Source organism: Amphiura filiformis, chromosome 2 (genome assembly GCF_039555335.1).
Source record: "Amphiura filiformis chromosome 2, Afil_fr2py, whole genome shotgun sequence".
Classification (NCBI taxonomy): Eukaryota; Metazoa; Echinodermata; class Ophiuroidea; order Amphilepidida; family Amphiuridae; genus Amphiura; species Amphiura filiformis.
In genome coordinates, this window is record NC_092629.1 from 59,788,559 (window position 1) to 59,812,737 (window position 24,179).

The 24,179-nt window shown below is 37.8% G+C and overlaps 1 protein-coding gene and 1 long non-coding RNA gene across 2 annotated transcripts; both read right to left on the reverse strand.

Moving 5' to 3' along the window:
• Positions 1 to 1,162: 1,162 nt before the first annotated feature.
• On the reverse strand, positions 1,163 to 6,283 carry LOC140136428 (neuronal acetylcholine receptor subunit alpha-10-like). Its single transcript, XM_072158156.1, has 6 exons — positions 6,051 to 6,283; positions 5,574 to 5,722; positions 3,309 to 3,353; positions 2,691 to 2,800; positions 2,205 to 2,432; positions 1,163 to 1,625 (listed from the first exon to the last, which is right to left on the reverse strand). The coding sequence occupies exons 1-6, from the start codon at positions 6,115 to 6,117 to the stop codon at positions 1,244 to 1,246; spliced, it is 981 nt and encodes a 326-aa protein (XP_072014257.1). The 5' UTR covers positions 6,118 to 6,283; the 3' UTR covers positions 1,163 to 1,243.
• Positions 6,284 to 13,352: 7,069 nt separating this feature from the next.
• LOC140136436 (uncharacterized) lies at positions 13,353 to 23,174 on the reverse strand. Its single transcript, XR_011856658.1, has 3 exons — positions 23,043 to 23,174; positions 13,955 to 13,999; positions 13,353 to 13,462 (listed from the first exon to the last, which is right to left on the reverse strand). It is a non-coding gene; the product is annotated as an uncharacterized lncRNA (long non-coding RNA).
• Positions 23,175 to 24,179: the final 1,005 nt, after the last annotated feature.

A 24,179-nucleotide genomic window follows, 5' to 3' on the forward strand; every position in this document is an offset into this window, starting at 1 on the left:
AAAATGCAGGTTGGGATGATGATGGCGCACGATGTTATGCACCTCCAAAGTTTACCATTTGCAAGTAAGGCTCAGAGAGGCTGAAATTTCAAGAATTTTTTCAAGCTGAACGAGGGCGCTGTGCACGCTCATATTTTACATGAGAGTTGTTGGTGCTAATATGTACCAAAATTATTTTTTAGAGACAATTCTATTTTTTTTTGTATCGCAAATCCGTACATAATAAGGGAGACTGCCTCTTAAAGACACCACATAGATGCGAGGGCGAAACGTATGAGCTACTTCAACGCATTGACGTCACTGTCACACCAGGGCGAAAAATGGTACAGTTAACTACTACCAGTTTTCTTCAAGATCACGTTTTACAGCTTCATATGCTTCCTCACTTCCTATCACAATCGCAAGCGTTAGATAAACAGTACATATAATCATAAACAAGCTGAAAATACTGAGCAACAGACGGTCAACAATGACAGAAACACGCCGCCATTGCATTTGTTCAAATGTTTGCGGATTCCTATCGGTCAAATCCGTCTTCATGAAGGTTTCTAATATGTCCAAGCGCTCTTTCAACATGTTCAAGGTGATGCTATAATCAGTGACATTAGATGATACATGGTTTACACTATTCACATGAAGTTCTTCTACACCACTTTTAATCGATTCCCTCGAATTTGGACTCTCAATCTGGAAGGTTTTAGTTCCATCCAAGGTGTGTTCAATTGGATCAGATGATAGGCATAACACCCGAGGTAAAAAGTGAAGAAACACACGTTTCACCCATTGAGGAACAGGTTGCGACAACACACTCACATGCATAACAATGCCAGTTGCTATCACCGAGAGACACACCATGACGATCATACACAAGAAGTAGGTACCTACGAATAGAAACATACTATCGTGTTTAGGACGAACACTTAGCAAGTGTAGATTACAATGGTAAATGCAGTGGGTAAGTTAAAACACAGGTGGCTCAGACAAGCTACTTGACTGGACACTAAGTTGTAAATTTGAGGATACGTAAAACCTGTACATTAGAGTGGTGACAGTTGAGTTGATTGAACGTTTGTACTGTAATGTAATGATAAATTCTAAACGTCTCTTGAACTTCTTACAGGTCTTGTTATTGTAGTATGATCTTTATCCGTTATGGGTTTTACTAGAAAGAAACTGTGTTTCCACTTTTTCCTTGAGCTTGATGTGACAATGTCTACAAAATAACCATCATAGTTTATGGCACTTACAATGTGCTTGATAACAAAATTGGATAATTTATTTCCCCCGTTAGCATAATTATACCATACATACCAATTAGCGGAGGATCATCCGAGGTTGGCGGTATGTTCCCAGCAATAATTTGTTGGAACACTATCAAAGCCAATAAATTGGTGGCAGAGTATTGTAGCTTCTCTCCGCAATCAGAAGGCAGGTAAAATACCACCAGTGATAGTATTGATAGCAAGAAACACGGTAATATCATGTAGTAAATGTAAAAGTCAGCGTGACGTTGGAATACAAGGACGTAATGTACTTCAGAGTACGGTTCTGGGCAACATATGTATTTAACTATCACTCGTTTGGAACGGACTGCTACCATGTCCCAGACTCCATTGGATAAGAACCTATAGACGTAAAATATTAATGACATATTCTAATTACTGAAATATATACGTTTTATATGTAATATTTCAAATACCATTTTCAACCCAGCATACATTGCTTTAATAACTGGGCCAATATTGGACCCCGTGATTAGACCAAGAAATGCCTGCACACTGGCGTCGAACTGGGCCAGTACTGGTGTTATGCTGGACAAGTAAAAAATGCCGTTTCACGCTTGCACTCTCTTTAGCCCCTTTCTCTCCTACTCTATCCCGACTCTCACTCTCGTACCCATACACTGGCATGTTGTATCTTGTTCGGGATCTTGTTGCCTTTTCTTTGCTAATATTATTGATGTTTGCATTAGATAAAGGGGCTAGGCATTGCTTTAATAACTGGGCCAATATTGGACCCCGTGATGGACATCTTTCATTTTCACAAAACACTTAGTAAATGATCATAATTATAATTATTTCTAAGAAAGTTTTATTGGTACAAAGTTTTACTTTACGATGTTATGACGAAATTTTCAGAGGGGGACTTATTTCTTTTGATGTGTTTATATATATTTTCTTGGTGAAGAACAGTTTAAAGCTTACCTATTCTCCAAGGCGTCCAAGCTATTTTCTGGGTGCAGATCGATTTCAATACCAGTATGAATCCAAGAGGCAAATCTCATTACGCAAACCTGTACGTCAAACGGGAACCACCGAACCTGAATTTTACAAGTTGAAGTGTAAATCGTTGGAATAAGCCATATTACCGTGCCATCTGGATACAGCTTAGCAATAGTGTCTGCTTTGTAGATTCCAAATTGCATGTTAGCACTTAAATAAAAATTGAAAAGTAAATTACTCGACAGACATACTTAAATGTGGGCAATAGGAATAAAATCATCATTGAACGTATGGGTTGACTTTTATTATATACATTATTCGACACATTGAAATGTGTACAACCACAATAACAGTTATATTTGAAAGTTAATGCTCTCTTTATATCTCATTACCATATTACATAATATAAGCAAAAAAATAAAAATAAAGAGAGACCTATAAAAAATAATGAGAGACCTATATAGATACCTATTATACATCAATATGTCTGGCAACCATATCATGGCCACAGGAACAGAGTGTATTTTTAGACCATCGAAGTCCTTGGGATTCCATGTAAGAAACTCGTCAGTCCATGTCTAAAAGAAACGGAAGAAGAAAATTAAGAATGATGACGATGACGATGATGACGATGATGACGATGACGATGACGATGACGATGACGATGACGATGACGATGATGATGATGATGATGATGACTATGACTAAAGAGCATAAGCAGAATATATATGCCTGTGTAACAGGCATAGATAAAGAGGAAGAATAAGAAGAGGAGCAGGATGAGCCTGGAGAAAAAAAAAGAAGAAGAAGCCAGTGACCCCCTTCCCCTGCCAACTACAAGCCATGAAGCGCCAAATTAAACAACGTACTTGGTGGGTCGACCCCTTGTTATAAACTTCCTCTTCTTTAGCCCATGACCTGGGGTCGAGGAGGTTAGCACAGGAAATATCAAGGGGTCATGGCCCACCAATCATTAGAGGCAGGTACAAACACCCTTAGTTTGACGAATGTTAAGAAGGGTTGTATTCTCAATAAATTAACTATTCTTAATCTGTGGTAATGAATTATGATAGAAGCAAAACTTACGAGTTTTAGAAAGGTCTGTATTGAGTACTTTTGATCACGTATATCCTAAGAGAAAAACAATATGTGAAAATAAAAGATCAAAGCGACTCATATTAAAAAAAGTTTGCTAGTGATATCGGTACAACGCATTTTTCCAACAACGCAAACAAACACACATTTTAAACCGAAATTTACTGCTTGCTTGGTGGGTCTGGACGTTTTTTGAAAACAAAATAAAATTATTCAACAACTGGATTAACAACAAAAAAGTATCACTATAAATACACATTGACCCACCTAAAAGTGAGTAACATATACGGTAATGCATGAAATAGAAAACATTAACGGCCAAACACCCTGTGTAAAACGAAAGTAACTTTGTTCCCTCAACATCCAGCACAACCATGCTACATTCCTAAATGTCTTTGTAATTAGAATAATTCGATAATATAATGTTTTGAGTTTTTAAAAGCGCAGCGCAGTGATTTATAGTGCGCTACGCACAGGCACAACGCCTAGACGTTGATCCACAAGCCTCAGCACACTTTACAGGTTGTCGCTGACCACTACGGCCCACATCATTCCACAAACCATTAAACAACAAATCAGGGACTTTGCTGCTTCAAGAGCGCACACCCTCGACATTCCACAAATAACCATCGCAACCAGGATCAGCTCCCCGAGTTTCGTACGGGTTACAACGAGACAAATTAGCAGTGAGTTCCTTGTCCAGGGAATTTCAAGCTAACTCAATTTTTCCACGTGAGCGTACTAGGCAGTAGGCACCGCCAGGTTCGAACCCGCAACCTCTCGCACCAGAGTCGAACGCCTTATCGATTGAGCTAACTTGACTGCTTAGGCGCCAGTCTAGTTGGGTCCTATAGGAAATGGCTTTCGGTTCCCTGATAGATACCGATGGTTCTTTTAATCGTACCCAGAACATTAATATAATGCTATCGTTCTTTTGATTACATCTAAAAGGTACGAACCATGTGTACCTATTTAGACCTAGTCTATCTGTGGCGGTTAGACTTGGGGAAGGATCCATTTTAATCTTTTCTTTTCCTCCTAATAAATTCCAAAAGTCAAACTGCAGCTCTGTAATATTAAGCTACATGTATTTGCCCTGAACAGGGTCTACTCTTATAGAATAATATTTAGATACCATAAAGTTCCTTCTCCATAGAACATATTTAGACAAGGACTAAAGTTAGACCTGTCTAACTTGTTTTTCTGCATACGGACCTATAGGTTTAACACAAAACCTGTTGTTTACAAACAGGATATTGATATGCCTGGTACTGAAATAATATGGAACAACAATGCTATTCAACTTAACAGTAAATCACTTTTTATGCATGACTGGATCAGAGCAGGCTTCATAAGAGTTAACGATCTCTTTGACAATCAAGGGTCTATGTTTTCTGTTCAAGATATTCAGCGTCGTATCCCTCAAAATCCAAGAGTCTTCATTGATTACTTTGTTGTTCATAATGCTCTTCCTAAAGATTGGAAAACTCATCCTAAGCCTTGTGAAGAACGCTCTGACATATTGTTTAATAAAATTCCTATTCAAAAATGCATCGCTAAAGATTTTAAAGAAATTAAAATCAGGTCGATGTATACAACTAACGTGTTACAAATTCTGGGCGAACAAATTCCCCAGGTATCATTTTAACTGGAATTCTATTTGGAATAATGTCCCCAATGCACTAAAGAAGCTCGTCTGATTTCTCTTAATTGGAAGATTCTTCACAACATATACCCCACAAAAACAATGTTGTATAAAATGGGCAAAGAAAATTCTAATATGTGTGAAACCTGTAATGTTATTGATCATGTTGATCATTTCTTTTACTATTGCAAAAAAATCAGTCAAAAACAGTGATATCTTTGAATATCCAACATAACATCTCTCTCAATGTTAAAAATGTCATGTTTGGTGAACATGGTTCACACAGCAAAGACAACTTGTTTGTCAACTATGTAATTGTAATTGCCAAGCTTTGTATTAGGCAAATATAGATATGGTAATCACCCCAATCTTCTTTTTTTGTTTGATAATGAACTCAAAATTCGCAATATATCTAATTGTTCAATTTAATTTCTTATACTTGTATATTTTATATAGTGTAATGCAATAATCTGTGTGTTCTGAAAATGTGTGATTTAATAATTTAAATATGTATAATATGTGGTTTTCGTAATATGTATAATAAAGGCTTATGCCTGACAACTCATAAAAAAACCCGGACCTATAGGTCCCAACCAAACGTGATGCCTTACCATAGTTAGTAGACTTGTAACCTGCAATCTCATGATGACTTTGGTTGCTGTGGAGCTGTTGTGCACAGGACGAAATTCATTGCTGTAATCAGCAAACAGGTGGTTGTGTAGTCTTTTGACAGCAACCGTTTGGTTTTGATAAGCATATGCTGTAACCAAACAAGGAATTTACATATGATATCTTTTGATAATCATGTTTATCGCACAAATGTGACAAAATTAATAGTAAATTTTTCATAATGCGAATGACGACGTAGTGATAATAATAATAATAATAATAATAATAACAATAACAATAACAATAATAATAATAATAATAATAATAATAATAATAATAATAATAATAATAATAATAATTTGTGAGCCACAATGTTAGGGTTGATAAAAGAATAATACATTTACGGTTGGTAGTGTCAGACGAAAACAAATTAGCATGTAAATTGGGACATTTTAGGTAAAGTATAGGTAAATACATACCATTGTTAAACGACAGTAGAGTTATTGTTATCAATATGATATCGCTGTTTATTCCTTTGAATCCCATAGTTCCAATGGCAATACTATTTCAAACCATCACGTTCACCCCGACATCCAGTTGTATATATATACGAATACTCGCTCGCATGCAGGTGCTAAATTACGTTAAATTGAAATACAATTAGTGTTTCAATATAACTAGTTCGTTGTTAAAGCCATTAATATTGATATTATCGTTGGTAAAGGAAACATAATGACAAAAATAATACTTGATTAGTCTAATGGAAGCAATGAATCAAATCCAACACGTTCAACATTAAAGTGAGCTTTTTACCATTATAATGTACAGAGTGATTCAAAATGAAGTAAACTCATGTTTGTGGCGCTTTTGTACAAAATCTAGAAGAAATCTGCTATAAATGAAAATATCAGTGAAAACAGCAGATTCAACTTCTAAATTAAAAAAGGAAAAGTTGTATTTGCTTACTGCAAACTCGAATTATACTCGAATTATAAAACCATCCATTTCTGTAGCTGCACCCGGTTTTTCTCCCAAGCATGTAGTCATGATCATGGTAGTGTAAAGTGGTGTGACATAAGTGGTTGTGATCAATAATGCATAACGGGCTACATTATGGCCTAAAGACAGGCCTCATGAGTTCATTTTTAATGTTCAATTTCAATGTCATCATATTGCGCACACAAAGGAACGAGCCAAATGCAATATGGCACTTCAATAACAAAGTTTCATGAAACTAGGAGTCCGCGTGAAGTTCATCGTCTCTTTCGTCTTCAGTTTCCCACAGCTGATCGGATATCGAGTACATGTAAGTAAGCAATATAAAAATATAGGCAAGCTTCGAATCATGTGACTCTAATGATATGACAGTCTGAAGCTTCACGGTCTGGAAGACCGCGAATTACTAGATCACAAGTAAACATTGCTAGAGTTATACATCCGTTGCCAATGAACCCAAAGATCAGCAGCTCAAGGCGCAAACCCCTTTGCAACATTTACCAGGCAAGTTTTAGTCGGACCACCCGGAAGAAGACTGTGAATTACATGAGTTATAAGAGTTATTATGGTTATACTAGGAGGTATCCATACAAACTACAGCACCGTCGTGGATTTTGCATTTGAATATAGCGCCATACCAATCAATACACTACACCTATGGTAAGTGAAACCGTGTGCAGCTACAAAAATGATTGGATTTGTTCAAATCAGTATAACTCGAATATGGAGTGAGCAAACACAACAATTCTTTTTTTTTAATTTAGACGTTCAGACCCTGTTCTTTCGGATTCCTTCTAGATTTTGTACAAAAGCGCCACAGTTTACTTCATTTTCAATCATCCTGTACTTCTTTTGATCAATCATATTTTATTCATAACAAGAAAAACAATTAAGATTTGAAGCAATACAAATTCTGTTTGAAGCAACACAAATAACATTAAGCATGCGCATTAAATTAAAATGAAACTTCCTCATATCATAGTTTCTGTAATTCGTACCTTTTATTTGCAAGCAATAATTATTATATTATTTTCGTAGTAATAATAATAATCATTACTAACATGGTCAGTGCGCTTGATGTTCGGCATTATCCTGTAACATGATGTACCAAAAGCGTTGATCTTATTTTCCATGTCAGTAGATTTCACCCAGGACTCGCAGCCATAGAGCAATACTGTAACACAAGTGGTGTGAAACAGCTTGACTTTTGTTGCAACAGTGATTGTTGGACATCCCCACAGATGCTCCCGTTTCCAAAATGCATACCAAGCAAGTGCCTTCCGTCGGGAGAGGTCACTGGTGCTAGAGCCCATCATGGAACCAAGATATTTAAAATCGGTGACATACTTGATGGGTTCTCCATATACTTGGTGTGGTGGCTGAAGATTGCAGTTGATGGTCGTGTACTCGGTTTTGGGAACACTTATGATGAGACCCAGGCTTTCTGCTGCAACCGCTGTTCTGGTCAGTTGTGCCTGTGCCCGTGGGATGGAAGATTCAAGTAAGGCAATATCATCAGCGAAATCCAAGTCGTTCAAAACCTTGGCAGGATAACGCCTGGAGCGACGCGGGTGTGTTTCAACACCACTGTCAGTCCCCTCGGTAGCCATCTTCATCTAATAGTCGATGAGAACAATGAATAGGAATGGGGCTAGAACATCCCCCTGCAATACTCCAGTAGTCACTAGGAAGGGATCCGAGATGTTGCCATCTACCAATACGGCACTTTGCGAATTAGTATACAGTACACGTATTGCCTTTACGATGCTCTCTGGGATACCATAGTGCCGCAAAACAGAAACACCATCTTCCTGTTGATTGAATCAAAGGCTTTCTTGAAGATAATGAATGTTATAGTTAGTGGAAGTTGGTAACGATGGAAAGCCTCACTGATTCTACGGAGAATATGCGTTTGCTGTGCACAGCTTCTGCCTGGCCTAAATCCGGCCTGGTTACTTCTTATTACAGGATCAACATGGTCCCTAATTCTATTCAGTAGGATCCTATTATACACCTTAGCTGCAACTGACATCAGTGTGATTCCTCTATAGTTGTTCATGATGCTGAGGGCTCCTTTCTTTGGAAGGGGAACAATAACATTGGTAATCCACTGTTCCGGTGGCGTAAGCTTGGTAAAAACTTCTACGCAGAATTTATGGATGATGTCTACCATAGCTTCACCACCACCCGGGAGTGCCTCAGTGGTAATAGCACAGTCCAGTCCAGCAGCTTTGTTTGTTTTCATATAATAATAATAATAATAATAATAATAATAATAATAATAATAATAATAATAATAATAATAATAATAATAATAACAATTGTATAATAACAATAATGTAGCAAAGCTGCATGCATTAGTCACTAGTCAGTGTCTGTTGGTTATACACAGATTTGGGCTCAAATGTCATTTACTTTATGCTGACCAAATGCCTGCAAAATGCCTCTGCTCCCACAAGATAGCATAGCACAATGACGGACGATTCTTACTAGCTAGTGTTTATGATGTATGTGCAAGTGAGGCCGCTGTGCTATAATGTGAATTGTTGCAAAAAAGGCATTTTGAAAGTATTAACATTTGTATTGTTTTATTATGTGTAATGTAATGCAATGTAATAGCTAATAGCATATAGTCTAAATTGTTGGGCTTTTGGGCCAAATAAACGACAAATAATAATTTGCTTCTTAATGTGAAATATGGAGTGTGTGGTTACCAATCTCTAACCGGGTCTCTAACCTCGGGACTATCACGGGTATCGACAATTTTTTCCTGTTAAAATGACTGTAAAGAGGAAAATCCACAGGGAGTGGGTGGAATAACAATAATTATATGGGTTACTATCAGTTTTCTTCAAGATCACGTTTTACAGCTTCATATGCTTCCTCACTTCCTATCACAATCGCAAGCGTTAGATAAACAGTACATATAATCATAAACAAGCTGAAAATATTGAGCAACAGACGGTCAACAATGATAGACACACGCCGCCATTGCATTTGTTCAAATGTTTGCGGATTCCTATTGGTTAAATCCGTCTTCATGAAGTCTTCTAATATGTCTAAGCGCTCTTTCAAGGTGATGCTATTATCAGTGACATTAGATGATACTTGGTTTGCACTATTCGCATGAATTTCTTCTACACCACTTTCGATCGAATCCCTCGAATTTGGATTCTCAATCTGGAAGGTTTTAGTTCCGTCCAAGGTGTCTTCAATTGGATCGGGTGATAGGCATAACACACGGGGTAAGAAGTCAAGAAACACACGTTTCACCCATCGAGGAACAGGTTGCGATAAAGCACTGACATGCATGACAATACCAGTTGCTATCACCGAGACACACACCATGACTATCATACACAAGAAGTAGGTACCTACAAAAGAAACACGTAATCGTGCTTAGGACAACCACTTAAAAATATGCATAATATGCATATGACACTTAAACTGCTAAATTGTTTGAGAGTCCCGCTATGTATACGATCCTCTCCACACTGGAAATGCACCCTCTACATTCGAGATCCGGCAAACCGGAAGTGAGGGCCAGCTTAATCAGAATTATGGAAATTACGTGATGCTTTAAAATGGATAAAAAATTCATCATTTATTCCGTGCCGTTAGGATAGACCATACATACCAATTAGCGGAGGATCATCCGAGGTTGGCGGTATGTTCCCAGCAATAATTTGTTGGAACACTATCAAAGCCAATAAATTGGTGGCAGAGTATTGTAGCTTCTCTCCGCAATCAGAAGGCAGGTAAAATACCACCAGTGATAGTATTGATAGCAAGAAACACGGTAATATCATGTAGTAAATATAGAAGGCAGCGTGACGTTTGAATACCAGGACGTAGTGTAATCTATAATACGGTTCTGGACAACATTGGAATTTATATTCCTTTCGATTGGTACGGACCGCTACCATGTCCCACACTCCGTTGGCTAAATGATCACTGGAATACATGTATAAATATGAACGTACGTTGTAGTAATTGAATACATGAATTCAAAACCCACCCAAGTCCACACAAGGAAGGAAGGTTTTATTTCAAACTCTAATGGTGACCCGCAGGTCAAATTGCTAGAATTGTACATTAAATACACCTAAACAGACACAATGCAATTTGCAGGCACCAGCTTAATCAGCGCCAATATTGCAACATTGAAAGAAACAACTAAACAAACATCCAATCCAACCCCACCCCATCCCCCAGTAGGCAATGAGGATAAAGTGCCTTGCTTAAGGACACAATATGCCACGAGCGGGACTCGAACTCGCAACCTATGGATTATGAGTCGGGCTCCTTATCCACTCGGCCACACGTGCTCCACATGGGAAGTGATTTTGAGAAAAAAACATGTGAATCATATGGTAAGTTTAACGTGCAAATGAGGTATGACGATTAGCATTTCAGGGACTTCGTGGGGGTTCATTTTAAATGCTGGACTTAATACAATATACAGTAAGATAATACAAAATAAAGCACACATGTATGTATTAAATGTTGATAAGCATACTGTCATGTAATATAAACCACACTTTCCTTGATTAAACCCATTTTTTTCAAAAGTCACTCTCCAGCTATTTTTCACATGCTCAATATACACAGAGGATGAATTTAAGTTGTTCTTTCATACATAATGACAGGCCTATGTATAGCAACATTTTCCCATGATTAACTCAATTTGACCAAAGTATGGACTTGGGTGGGTTTTGTATTCATATAATCAATTGTCTCTGTATTATTTAAAAAAACATTTGCAAATATTTGTACGGACCACAATATTGACAAACTCAACATCGTTAAAGGATCTGATTTTATAATTTGCTTAATTCGTATGTGCTTGAAAACCTTAATCTCCACTCCTCATCTGCAATCTTACGATGCCGTTTTTATGTTTTATATGTCTTTAAATGTGAAAAAAAATGTGCATATGACATATGGAGGGCCTGTTAAGGGTATACGATGTATTTTTGGTCGAAGCAGCCAAAAAAATCGATATAAAGCGCAGCTTTCTCCTGCGCATTTTGATACCTCTTTTGTTGCTCTACGATATCATTTGGTTGAGTTATGGGCGCTTGAATGGCTTCAAGTCGGATATTGAAAGTTGCATTTAGCTCCTATTCAAGCCAAATGCGTTCGTCGTGTATACCCCCCCCCCACACACACACACACACAAAATCAAGACATAGGACACCGATGTGCTCTGTTTACTTAAGGGCGTACTACACCCCTGGCCAATTTTCTGCCTATTTTTGCATTTTTCTCAAAAATTATAGCGCATTGGTGACAAGTAAGATATGTATATTATAGGGGCAAGGTCTACAACTACTGCACTGAAAACTCAGCAACTCAAAGCAAATATATAGTTATTGATTTATTGATCAAATATTGGTTTTCCCTCATTTTTGACTGCAACCCCACAACTGTTGTCTGCGCTGAAATAAAATTTCCAGTGCAGTATTCGTAGTCCTTGCCCCTATAATATACATATCTTAAGTACTTGTCACCAATGCTATACATTTTTTCAGAAAAATGCAAAAATAGGCACAAAATTGGGCAGGGGTGTAGTACCCCCTTAACCATGAACTTTACTTTATTTTACTCCTTTGACTTCCAACTTCCATACTTGCTACCCTTTACTTATCTCTGACTTATCTCATGAACTCTTTCTGCTGACATCTCAATACTTGGTGTGCCCATCCGATCACTGCCTGGATTCGTCGTCGCATGCTCTGAACAAGATGTCTTATCTTTCCTTGGTCAATGTCTCGCCATTTTCTGAGCAGGATGCTGTCGCCAAAGGCCTTCTAAGGTGGTGTCAGGCTTGATTGCCTTGTTAGCTTTCCTCTTAAGAGTGTCCCACAAGTGTTCTAGTGGACTAAGATCAGGGCTCTTTGCAGGCCAGTCGAGAGTATCCACCCCCTCTCTTTCCAAGAACTCTCTGGTAACAGTGCATCGCAATTGGCTTGAATAGGAGCTAAGTGCAACTTTCAATATCCCGACTTGAAGCCACTCAAGCCACCATAACTCGACCAAATGATATCGTAGAGCAACAAAAGAGGTATCAAAATGCGCAGGAGAAAGCTGCGCTTTGTAAACATTAAATAAGTTTTTGCTATATATTTCAGTTCCCGATATATCTGACCATCTATAATCGTTTCGATACTTTCTGAGTTGAGTTTCGCTGGTTTTGATTTTAGGGCAAAGTGGTAGAATCGGTATTCTGCACATTAATTTTCATTAAAGAGAAATATCAGAAATAATCAGTTATACAACATACATAGACATTTTTAGCAGAAAACTGTTGCGGATTTTGATATACATACTTATGGCCATTCGCTAGCGTGTTTACTTATTTCATTGGTGCATTAAAGTTTCAAAGCCCAAGCTTACTTGAATGAAGTGGCATCCGTGCTATTTTCTGGCTGCAGGTCAATTTCAAAACCGTCGTGAGCCCATGGAGAAAATATCATTTCGCAAACCTGCACGTCAAACGGGAACCACCGAACATGCATTTTACAAGTTGATGTGTAAATTGCTGGAAAATACGAAATTACAGTTCCATCTGGATACAGCTGAGTAACAATATCGTCTTTGTTGATTCCATAATGAATATCAACACTTAAACCAAAATGAAAAAATATACTATTAGACACGTTTTGAAATGTGGACAGCCGCAATAACAGTAATATTTGAATTAGGTTAATGATAGTTATATCTAATTACCATATTACATATTAATTAGCTAAAGGAATAAACCATTGGAGAGGCCGACATACCTATCATACAACGTTATGTCTGGCACCCATAGCTTGGCCACAGGAACAGAGTGTCTTTTTATACCATCGTAATCCTTGGGATTCCATGTAAGGAACTCGTCAGTCCATGTCTAGAAGAAGACGAAGAAGAAGAAGAAGAAGACGAAGAAGAAGACGAAGAAGAAGACGAAGAAGACGAAGAAGAAGACGAAGAAGACGAGAGAAGAAGACGAAGAAGAAGAAGAAGAAAAAGAAAGAAAGAAAGAAAGAAAGAAAGAAAGAAAGAAAGAAAGAAAGAAAGAAAAAGAAAGAAAGAAAGAAAGGAAGAAAGAAAGAAAGAAAGAAAGAAAGAAAGAAAGAAAGAAAGAAAGAAAGAAAGAAAGAAAAAAAAGAAAGCGAGAAGAGAGAAGAGAGAAAATTTCATAGAAATGCCTATTTTGTCTTAAATGCACGGCTTTCGGCTGAACTGCTAGCAGGTATGTTAGCACATCTATAACAATGACAAAAATCTGAACTTTGATGATTTTTGCGATCGTCCGAATGAACAAATCACTGAATGTGCCTTTAACTATTTGAAATTTTTGGTAATGAGTTGAAATATTACAATGAAGAGATAAACTTACTAATTTAGACCAGGTCTGCATTGCAAACATTTGCTCGCGGGTATCCTTTGAAGAGAAAAGGGAAATAAAATTAACAAAATCACTTTTATCGATGTACATTATCAGCAATGATGCAATTAGCTTATATTGTAAATTCTTAAACACTTGAGAACGTTCTTCCAATATTATTGGTTCTTACCCGTGTAATACAGGGTGTAACAATAAAATTTGTACAACTTTGAAAATAGAATGACACAAGTATGCCGCCTATTTTATGGTTTGTTATTAATATGTCTATCAAGATAATTTCTTTAGCCACCAGATAAGCTTTGTTCCAATAAAATCGTAGGTATACAAGTGAAGATATAGCCAATTATGTAACCTAGTGTTAAAACCGCTTGGGCCACTTTTGTCTAAGTGTTACAAAAGTGACTGAATAGAGTTGAACCATGGACCAGTTGGACGGTCCTCTTATGATAGGTCGATTTAAACAATGGGGTATTCGAAGTGGTAGAAATGATTACATAATAGAATATCTCCTTGAGTTTTTGAAAGTCACAACTTAGCACTGACATAACAACCTCATTTACTAGAAATCGTGGCTGAAGCTCAACACCTCCAACCCCAATTCATGTTGGAAGAGCGTATTTTTATGATTGTGACATTCGGTAGCACATATGGAGTCAAGCAGAAACCATAAGATTGTTTATAGCTCATTTTCCAAACTCACGTCTTCCTTCAAGGCATACAATTACATATAACTATGAGAAGTATATAAATTTGTTGACAGAAATGCTGGCAATAGTGGTCGCCCCAGCACAGCTAGAAGCCCAGCTGAACTTAATTTCACATTTTGATTGTTTTGTACTTATGGGTGCAAAAACTGTTCTCAGTTTTACCAATGATATCTCAGGGATATGAGAAATTACTTTATTTATAAGATAATTTGAAAGAAATTTCATGACTTCATTTATAGATTTTAAAGAAATATCATATTATTATTAAGTTCATGTTAATTGTATGAAGAAACACAACTTATAATTCTTTTGTGTCAGTTCTTTATGTTCAATGCACGATAAACACAATATACGCGGTTCAAACGTGATATACGATAACATGGCAAAAGTGGCCCAACACGTTTTCTGGACGATTTAATTAATTGGACATAACTTTTGAACCCAAGTTAGTAAAGAAACCAACTAAACGTCTTCTTTTAGCCAAGATATTGCTGATTCTATTGCATATAACACTTGTGCCGTAACTCTTTTAGTTTTTAACTGAGAAGTCAAAATGCAATTGTACAAATTTTATTGTTACACCCTGTATGACACGATATGTGCATCATTGCGATACGCGTATATTTCTATTTGAATTTTTAAATTCAAATAGAAATATCATTACTTAAAGTGTTTAAGAATGTGATTAAAGATAATTTTAGCCGCTGTCGTGCATCTATCGTCTCATATAACACTAGACTGGCCCCCAGTCTCGGTTCGGTTCCATCTCTGGATAATGTAACAATAAATAATTACGTAATGCCCTATGAAAAAAAATGCCAACTCCCCCCCCCCCTTATTTTCTTCAATGCCAAAAACCCATTCCTCTTCATCCACAAATCGACGCCACTAATTACACCCACCACAGTCAACCATGCAGCAATATAGAAATATACTCGTATTATAAGTGAACGCGAAAGTCCATTGAGCGCTGATTCCGAGACTGGTCCAATCTGTTAGAGATCTCACTTCCAAATATTCGTTCAACGAAGCACGGTGATTCCGATGTCAATTACGAAAGCCCCGCCCCAGTTTCAATTCAAATATGGTAGCACAAAGCTATGCCGCGGGATGTGACGCAAGATCGGATGGGACACTTGTCAACAACTGAGAGGTATTGAGCTCAAGTGGCACGCGTCTGATAGACCCATGGTACGCGCAATAATAAAAGGCAACCACTCGACTCGGACTTAGGCCTATTGTCCATATTGCGTATATTATCGCGTGCGGTTTGCAAATGTTTGCACATTATTTAGCTAGGGAAGCCTTTTCAAATATCCCCGCGCTGCCAAGCTGCGTTGATTGGTCGGATACAATATCGTTGTTTAGTCGCTTACACAAACGTTAATGTAGTGAAAACATGGACGTGGTATATAGAAAGATTGCGTGACTCCAAATCCGTAAAAGTGAACTCCCAGCATTTTGTGGGAACTGGAAGTCAAATTGCTTACAGACTGGGAGGGTCCATGTATTGGGTTGATTTTTAATGCTATGTAATCTACATTACCAGTCGTTCTCCATGGACCCGAGGGAGGGTCTAATATAACACGGGCGACATCATTATTTTTCGGCTTCGCCTCGTTGTTTTACTTAAAATAATGATGTCACCCGTGTTATATGTGACGCTAAATGCACTCCAGTGGCTAGAACCAATACCTTTATACCGGAAGTATGATCTTATTCTGATAACTTTGAAAATATATAGCAAAATATCAATCATTTTCCTCGGCATTAAGATCACTAATTGACATCATTCATGGAGGCTGCTCGACATCTAAAGCTAACCATCGCAACCATGATCAGCTGCCCAATATTTTACACAGGGAATTCGAGAACCAGGTAAAAGCTATCCAAAGAGATTAAACCCAAATATTACCGACTCCACCATATTTGTGGGAGCCAAAAAGTGTGCCACGAGTCCCATACACTTAGATTCAAAATATGTACTTGTTTGCGTCCTCCGAGTTATGCCTTATACCTATAACGCTACCTGGGCCTCAAGGGAGAACATATGATTTATAGCGTTTTCACTGAACGAATTGAGTGTCCTAGGTTAAAGAAGAAATAAAACAAACAAACTAAAAATTGAGAATGCAATGCCAAGATGATCCCAACAAACGAGTTTTAGGGAAAGTGACGACGACATCAAAATTTTCTGCTGAATCAATTGCATTCTGGTGTGATGTGCCCTGAGCAATTTAATTTAATTTAATTATGTTTGTTTACAATTTAGAAATACTTCCATGGGAAACCCTTTTGCAAGAGTTGGTGTATAATTATATTTGGGAAACCCTTTTGTAATGTAATCACTGTAAACAAAGTCAGGACTATTTATGGATGGGGAATCCCCAAGATTGTTAAGTGGATATGACATCATTTTGGGAAAATCTACAGGAAGTGATGTAATGTGAAAGGTTAATGTTTATAATCCTGGGATTCCCAGATTGCACCCCAGGGATTGCACATATATTGTGAAAATAGTAATTGGTTATTAATATAATGGGATTTTCCTGATGTTTGGTATAAACAAATGTAAACACAATAATTCTACACAGTTCAGTGTTGTTGTGGGCTAGCTAATGTGCTTACAGTCCATTTCCGTCAAAGAAAGGAAATTGCAAACCAGAAATATTAGTCATAGAACTACAAGCCAGTAATATCGGATAATATCTAGAATACGTCGAAGTGCGTACCTCTTACAAGAAAGGAATATATTCATCTGTCGACTTGCTGAAGTCTGATTTATGAAACAACACATCTGCTATGTAAGTGGCAACAGGTGGACAACTGCAATGCCCGGGGGTGCCACTCATATACCATTGCATGTTGTCATCACTGACCAGACACTTTTATTTTTCACCCAAAACACTGACATGCCCAAGGGCTGAAAGGTAACCCTTACCACTGACCTGCTATGAAAAAAGGATACCCAAATCACTGACCACAGCCATGGTGCAAACAAAGGTACCCATATCACTGACCTTACATGTCCCAATGACCCTTTTCACTGACGAAGGTAGAAAGCAATATTTACCTAGTGTATTTCCAATCCCTTTACATACAAATTCTGTTATAATATGAAATAGCCTGGGATATCATCGTTAACACAAAATTGTGGTCATACACAACAAACAAGCTGCAATCATTTCATTGGTATCCAATTAGTACAAGTAGGCCTACATCCTGGGAAGATCATACACCAACAGGTTATTTGTAGTGGAAAAGTTTTATTTCCTATTCTTGGCAATTGTATATGTAATTTGTATCTGAAGTGGCACAATTTGTATTTTAGCCACCTATATGTATTTGTGCTAGTTGCAAGGTTTAAGCCAGGGTTAAATACCTTCTATTGCCAGAACCTATTATATTTATGCATCACCTACATGCATGCATTACATTAACTCATAATATCTTCTCTACATCAGCTCAAATGCTATTTAGAACTCACACCATAATCTAGTACCTGAGCATGTACTTTATACATATAGCTTGGCTTGCTTTGAGTGTTTTATATTTCTATTGTGACAGTGTGGTGTTTTCGTCTGGAGTTAACAGTGACATTCACGCATAAAGCGGTGCACCTGAAACAAGAGGTGGGAAGTCCAGAATTGATTGATTGATTGATTGATGGCAAATGTCACTTCACGATTTCCAAAAGGCATGGTTCCTGTCATATCTGGTTCAGCAGTCAAACGTATGTCGTAATCCATTCCGATTACACAGTATCTGTACCTTGTACAAAATTCGTAGTCTCTACGCCCGTCTCTACGCAGCCCGCTCGGCAGCATGCACAAACATCACCGAGTTTTAATCATGGTACAAGACCGGGCACAAGACTAATATATTACACTTACAGACCCGGAAGTAAGAAGTTGTTTACAATCAGGAACGAAAACAGCGGCTGACGTCAAATGCTGGACTTTGATTTTTCATGAACCCAAAACGCCGACATATCTATTGTAAAAAAGGTACCCTTTTTTCCAGAAAACACCAAAATTGAGACCCTTTTCGCGTCCCGCGCGGGACGTGGCCTATGCTTAAAAAGATACCCTTTTACCGCGAAATTTTGGTCGGTGATGACTTCATTGACGGTTCAACTGGCACCCCCGGGCTGCAATGCAGGCCTATTTTTAATTAGAAATTGTTTGGAAGGTGAAAAGAGCATCATTTTGGAGATATGAAAAGTGATCTTCGCAGGACAAGTGAATCAGGATATACATCAAGAGCATGGAGAAATAGAACTTTAATACAACCAACAACAAGAAGGCTGCCCGATCACTCTGCTAAAGAATGTATATGTATGATCGATTGTATGTGTTTATGTTGACTCGCATAATTATTGTTAAACCATGCTTTTTTTTTATTAGAATACTCAATACTATTTAACTTCTAAACAGCGTGTTTTGTTGTGCATCTTGAAGTGAATTTGGGAAAAGGGTGTTTTTTAGCCTTGAGTCATTAACGACTCGTTACAATAGTACGCCTTGAATAATCCGTGTCTTTGTAACATTCATTCATTCATTCACTTTATTTATACACGGTTACATGTTCAAAAATATTTGTTCTTCCACACGTCCGTGGTGTAAAACATTAAACATAAAAACAAGATTAAAAGAACATTATTATATACAGGTTATTACAAAACATGATAAGAGATCGTTTTGAAAACAATTATCTTACAGATGTAAAGAACTTAAAAAAATACATAAATCTTTAAATAATTCAAAGTTAAATTTACAATTTTTCAAAATAATAACACCAAAAACAATTACACAAATAATATCTAATGAGGGAATAAGTTCAATCTATTCAACCAGATTCACGTACCTTGGAGCAACCAACGTTGCGGCCAGTACAACTGACCTTCAGCTGGGTTGTGATATTAAACACCTTGAGAACCGATGACGTCACCCTGTGACGTCATTTGGCGAGGTAGAGTTCTGATGGTTCTGTCCCAGGCGTGTGAGAGGTTGTTCCTGAGTCCTCCACCACGGTTGAGGGATGGTTGTTCTGCTCGCACCCAGATGGCTTCTTTCACTCCCCGTTCGTACCACCGTGCTTCGCGGTCGAGGACTTTGACGTCCTCTAGGTCCACCTCGTGTTTGCTGGCTTTAAGGTGAGTATAAACCGCTGATTCAGCCGGGCCCGAACTCGACCGTTGATGTTGTTTTAGCCGTTTCTTAAGTGGTTGAGATGTTTCTCCAATATAAGTGTCATTACAATTGAAACTCTCCGCACACTGAATACCATACAAGTCCACTCTGCCTGCCTTTGGGTTGCTTGTCCTTAGGGTGGACTAAGGCTTGGCGTATGGTATTGACTGGCTTAAAGTGAGTTGTGATGTTATACTCTCTGAATATGCGCTTAAGTTTCTCTGATAGATCACCGTGGTAAGGAATTGTAGCACTTGCAGTTCTACCAGAATTACTGTTGGAATGTTTGGTGGGCTCTTTACCGTCTTTTCCACCTGAGTTCAGGGCTTTATCAATTGCCCAGTTCTTGAAGCCACAATGGTGGAGAGCTTTACGCAGGTGATCTTGTTCCGCTTTCTTTTCGGATTCCTTGGTGACAATGATCTCCGCTCTATGGAAAAGAGTCTTTACCACACCGAGTTTCTGGATTAGCGGATGGTTTGAGTCGAACTGCAAATACTGGTCAGTATGAGTCTGTTTTCGATAAACAGATACTGACAGGGAAAGGTCTTCCTCTACGTGAACGAGACAATCAAGAAAGGCGAGCTTGTTGTCTGATAAGCCTTCTTGGGTGAACTTGATATTGGGGTCAACTTGGTTTATGTGGTTGAAAAACCGATCTAGTTCACAGGCTTTAATTAACACCCAGGTATCATCGACATAACGATACCACTTGGATGGACCGATACCGTCAAACGTCGACAATGCTACGCGTTCAAAGTTCTCCATATATAGGTTAGAAATGATCGGAGAAATAGGTGAACCCATACTGCAACCATGCGATTGTTTGTAAAATTGACCGCCATAGCTAAAATAGGTGTTATCCAGGCATAATTGAAGCAAATCACACAACTGATCCGGAGACAAGTCAGTACGTTCGTGCAAACTTGTATCTTGTCTCAACACTTCACGTATCGCTTTCACCGCATCAACCGGGGGAATACTGGTGAAGAGTGCCGTAACATCAATGATGTGATTGTCTCGTCGGGTTCCAAAGACAAATAATATCTAGTTAAATAATATCTAGTTAAAACATAAAACATATTGAGATGGATTGCATTTAAAAATAATGTTTCTTAAGTAACCTGTTTTGAAATTGCGAAATATTGCACGCTTGTTTAGTCAAATCAGGAAGAGCATTCCAGCATATTGCACCTTTATACGATAATGATCTTTTCTTGAACTCTGTTCTGGGTTTTGGGATGAGAACGTTTTTGTGGCCCCTTAGATTGTATCCAGAATCTCTTATAGAAAATCTATTTGTCAGATAGGAAGGCACATGGTTATTCATTATTTTATACATAGTACTTGCAAGGTGATTATCATGCCTTTTTCTTAAATTGTGCCACTTCATAGTGCTTAATGCTGCCGTCGCAGATTCATATCGACCAACACCAGTAGAGATTCTAGCAGCTCTGTTTTGGAGTTTTTGGACCTTATGAAAAGAAGATTGGTTGCATGTACCCCATATAACATTACAGTAATCAAAGTGAGGTGCAACGATGGTCTTATATAACACATCGAGTGTCTTGGATGGAATAAGTGACCTTGCTTTATTAAGATAGTACAAGCCTGGTTTTACCTTCTTTTCAATATGATGTACATGGTCATTCCATGACAGATTTTCGTCAATTATGAAACCAAGATGTTTACATTTTTTTAACACGAGTGAGCTTGGTTCCATTAATATGAACATTTATGTTCTCATCGTTAATCCTACATAGTCTCTGCTTAGAACCCATTACAAGAAGTTCTGTTTTGCGTACATTGAGACTCAGTTTGTTACGTATAAGCCAATTAGATACATTTTTCAAATCAGTATTAAGGGTACAATTTAAGTCATTTACATCTTTACAGACAGTGTATAAGGCAGTGTCATCTGCATACATACTTACTTTAGTTCTAAAAGATACTACATTCGGGAGATCATTGATGTATATAATGAACAATAATGGTCCAAGAATTGACCTTGTGGAATTCCACAGACACAGTCTGCTTGTTTTGATGAGATACCATTAATAGATACACTGTGTGACCTATTTAAGAGGTAATTTTTAAACCACGCTATACATTCATCATCGAGATCATACAATTTCAATTTATTAATTAAAGTTTCATGGTGCATAGTGTCGAAGGCTTTTTTAAGGTCCAACATAACAAGTCCTATGACGTTGCCCTTATCTATTGCATCGAACCAGTCATCGGTGACATTAAGTAAAGAAGTCTCAGTACTGTATCCCGGCCTAAATCCTGACTGACAACTGTACAGTTTTCCCTTAATATGATCATAAAGCTGGTCAAATACTGCACGTTCACCAATTTTTGAAAGTACTGGGAGAATGGCAATTGGCCTGTAGTTACCAGGATCCGTTTTTCACCTGCACCTTTGTAAATAGGATTTACTCTTGCTTTCTTCCAGCTTTTCGGAAAAATGCCGGTCTTCAGAGACAGATTGATGATGTGCGTGATAGGATCAATAATTGCAACGCCTGCTTTCTTAAGTAACCTTGCCGAAATGTTATCATTCCCAGTTGCTTTACTTTCACTTAATGTCTCAATATATTTACGGACATATTCATGACTTACAAGCTGGAAAGAGAACTTGTGACTATCCACACTGTTAGGTATAGTGTGTACACTCTGTTCACACTTACTATTACTAGTTACAACATTATCATCATTATCGTGACCATTTTGTATATTCTGAGCTAGAGTTGGGCCTATGTTTGCGAAGTACTCATTAAGGTTATTTGCAATAACTTCAGGATCGGAACTTACACCATCGTTGGTTTTGATATTATTTATATTATTAGACTTATTTTTACCAGGTACAATGTGTCTTAGATGACTCCAGACTTTACGCGAATTTTTACCGCTCTCTTTGATACCACTGCAGTTACCGCGCGTTATTCGCACAACGCATCTCTCATGTATATAGTATACACCCAAAACAAGTACGCACTTTAATAATTCTTTGGTCAATATGCGCATGGCGAAATAATGCAGAGGTACTACAAGTACATTATTTGGTCCCATGAGCGACACGCAAACGTGGCGGAGCAGATACTCTTTGCGTCTAATCTCTTTGTAATTAATGATCTTGATAATATAATTTTATGTATGTTTTTAAGAATATTTTACCATAGTTAGAAGACTTCGAAATTTCAATCGCATGATGACTTTGGTTGTAGTGGAGCTGTTGTGAACAGGACGAAATTCATTGCTGTAATCAGCAAACAGGTGGTGGTGTAGTCTTCTTACAGCAACCGTTTGGTTTTGATAAGCATATGCTGTAACCAAACAAAGCAGGGAGGTATATAACAGAAATGTATTGGTGTGCCTGATGTGCTTCAGGTCCCACAAAAATACTGTGCAAACGTTGCTTTCCTATCCCTTAAACTTACAAGCATTATTATTTCCAAAATAGATACAGTCTATTATGTATGTTGACTATATTGATAACCATTTTTTCAATAATGTCTGTGGAAGGAATTAGCGACGACCTCAAAAGTAATTGAATTGATGTTGGCCATGATGTGCATTGCAACGGCGACCATGATGATGATGTTAGTGGTTATTATCTGTTGTTTTTATTTTAGTATGTTATCATTACAAGTGGGTTTTGGAAAGAACCTTCTGTTAAAGCCTTATTGTACGATCGTTTTAAATTTTTAGATTTTTCTTTTTTTCTTCTAAAATGATAATATGCAATCATTATGAAAGTTCCCAATACATTTGGACGCGAAAAACATTGGGAATTTGCAAAGAAACAACACCATAAACTTCACCCCTATCACTCGAAACATCTCGCACTATTTGGATTAGGGCAGCGAGTGCGGCCTCAGAGTTAGTCTCCTACGCGCCAGTTTGGTTACGCTCCCTCCACATGTGGAGGGAGCGTAACCAAGCTAGTTTTGTACGAGACTACGGTTTGCGATCGTGGCCGACATAAAGTCATAATCTAAAAAAATTATGACTTTATGTCGGACCAATAGAAAATCGTCCCGTTTTACTACAAATAGGACGAATTTGACAGTTTGCTCATATATTTAAGTTAGAACATGTGTAAGTATTACAAATATGCCCAAAAAAACGGTTTTGAAAAAAATCAAAATCAAAATCAGCTCAGATCGCGCGCCAAATAAGTTTGCAGTCCAGAAATTTCATTTTTTTCTCAGCCTTGCAAAAAATAGGCAGAGGTGGGAATCGAACCCGGGACCTCCGTGTTGTAAAACCTACTGCGTTACCACTGAGCCAACTGACAATTAGCTATGAGAA

Coding starts and splice junctions, on each gene's coding strand:
- LOC140136428 (XM_072158156.1), bottom strand. CDS start 6,117: ATGGGATTCAAAGGAATAAACAGCGATATCATATTGATAACAATAACT. Junction 5,723..6,050: donor TCTACTGTCGTTTAACAATG/GTATGTATTTAC, acceptor GTTTGGTTACAG/CATATGCTTATCAAAACCAA. Junction 1,626..2,204: donor TTGGACGCCTTGGAGAATAG/GTAAGCTTTAAA, acceptor TTACGTCTATAG/GTTCTTATCCAATGGAGTCT.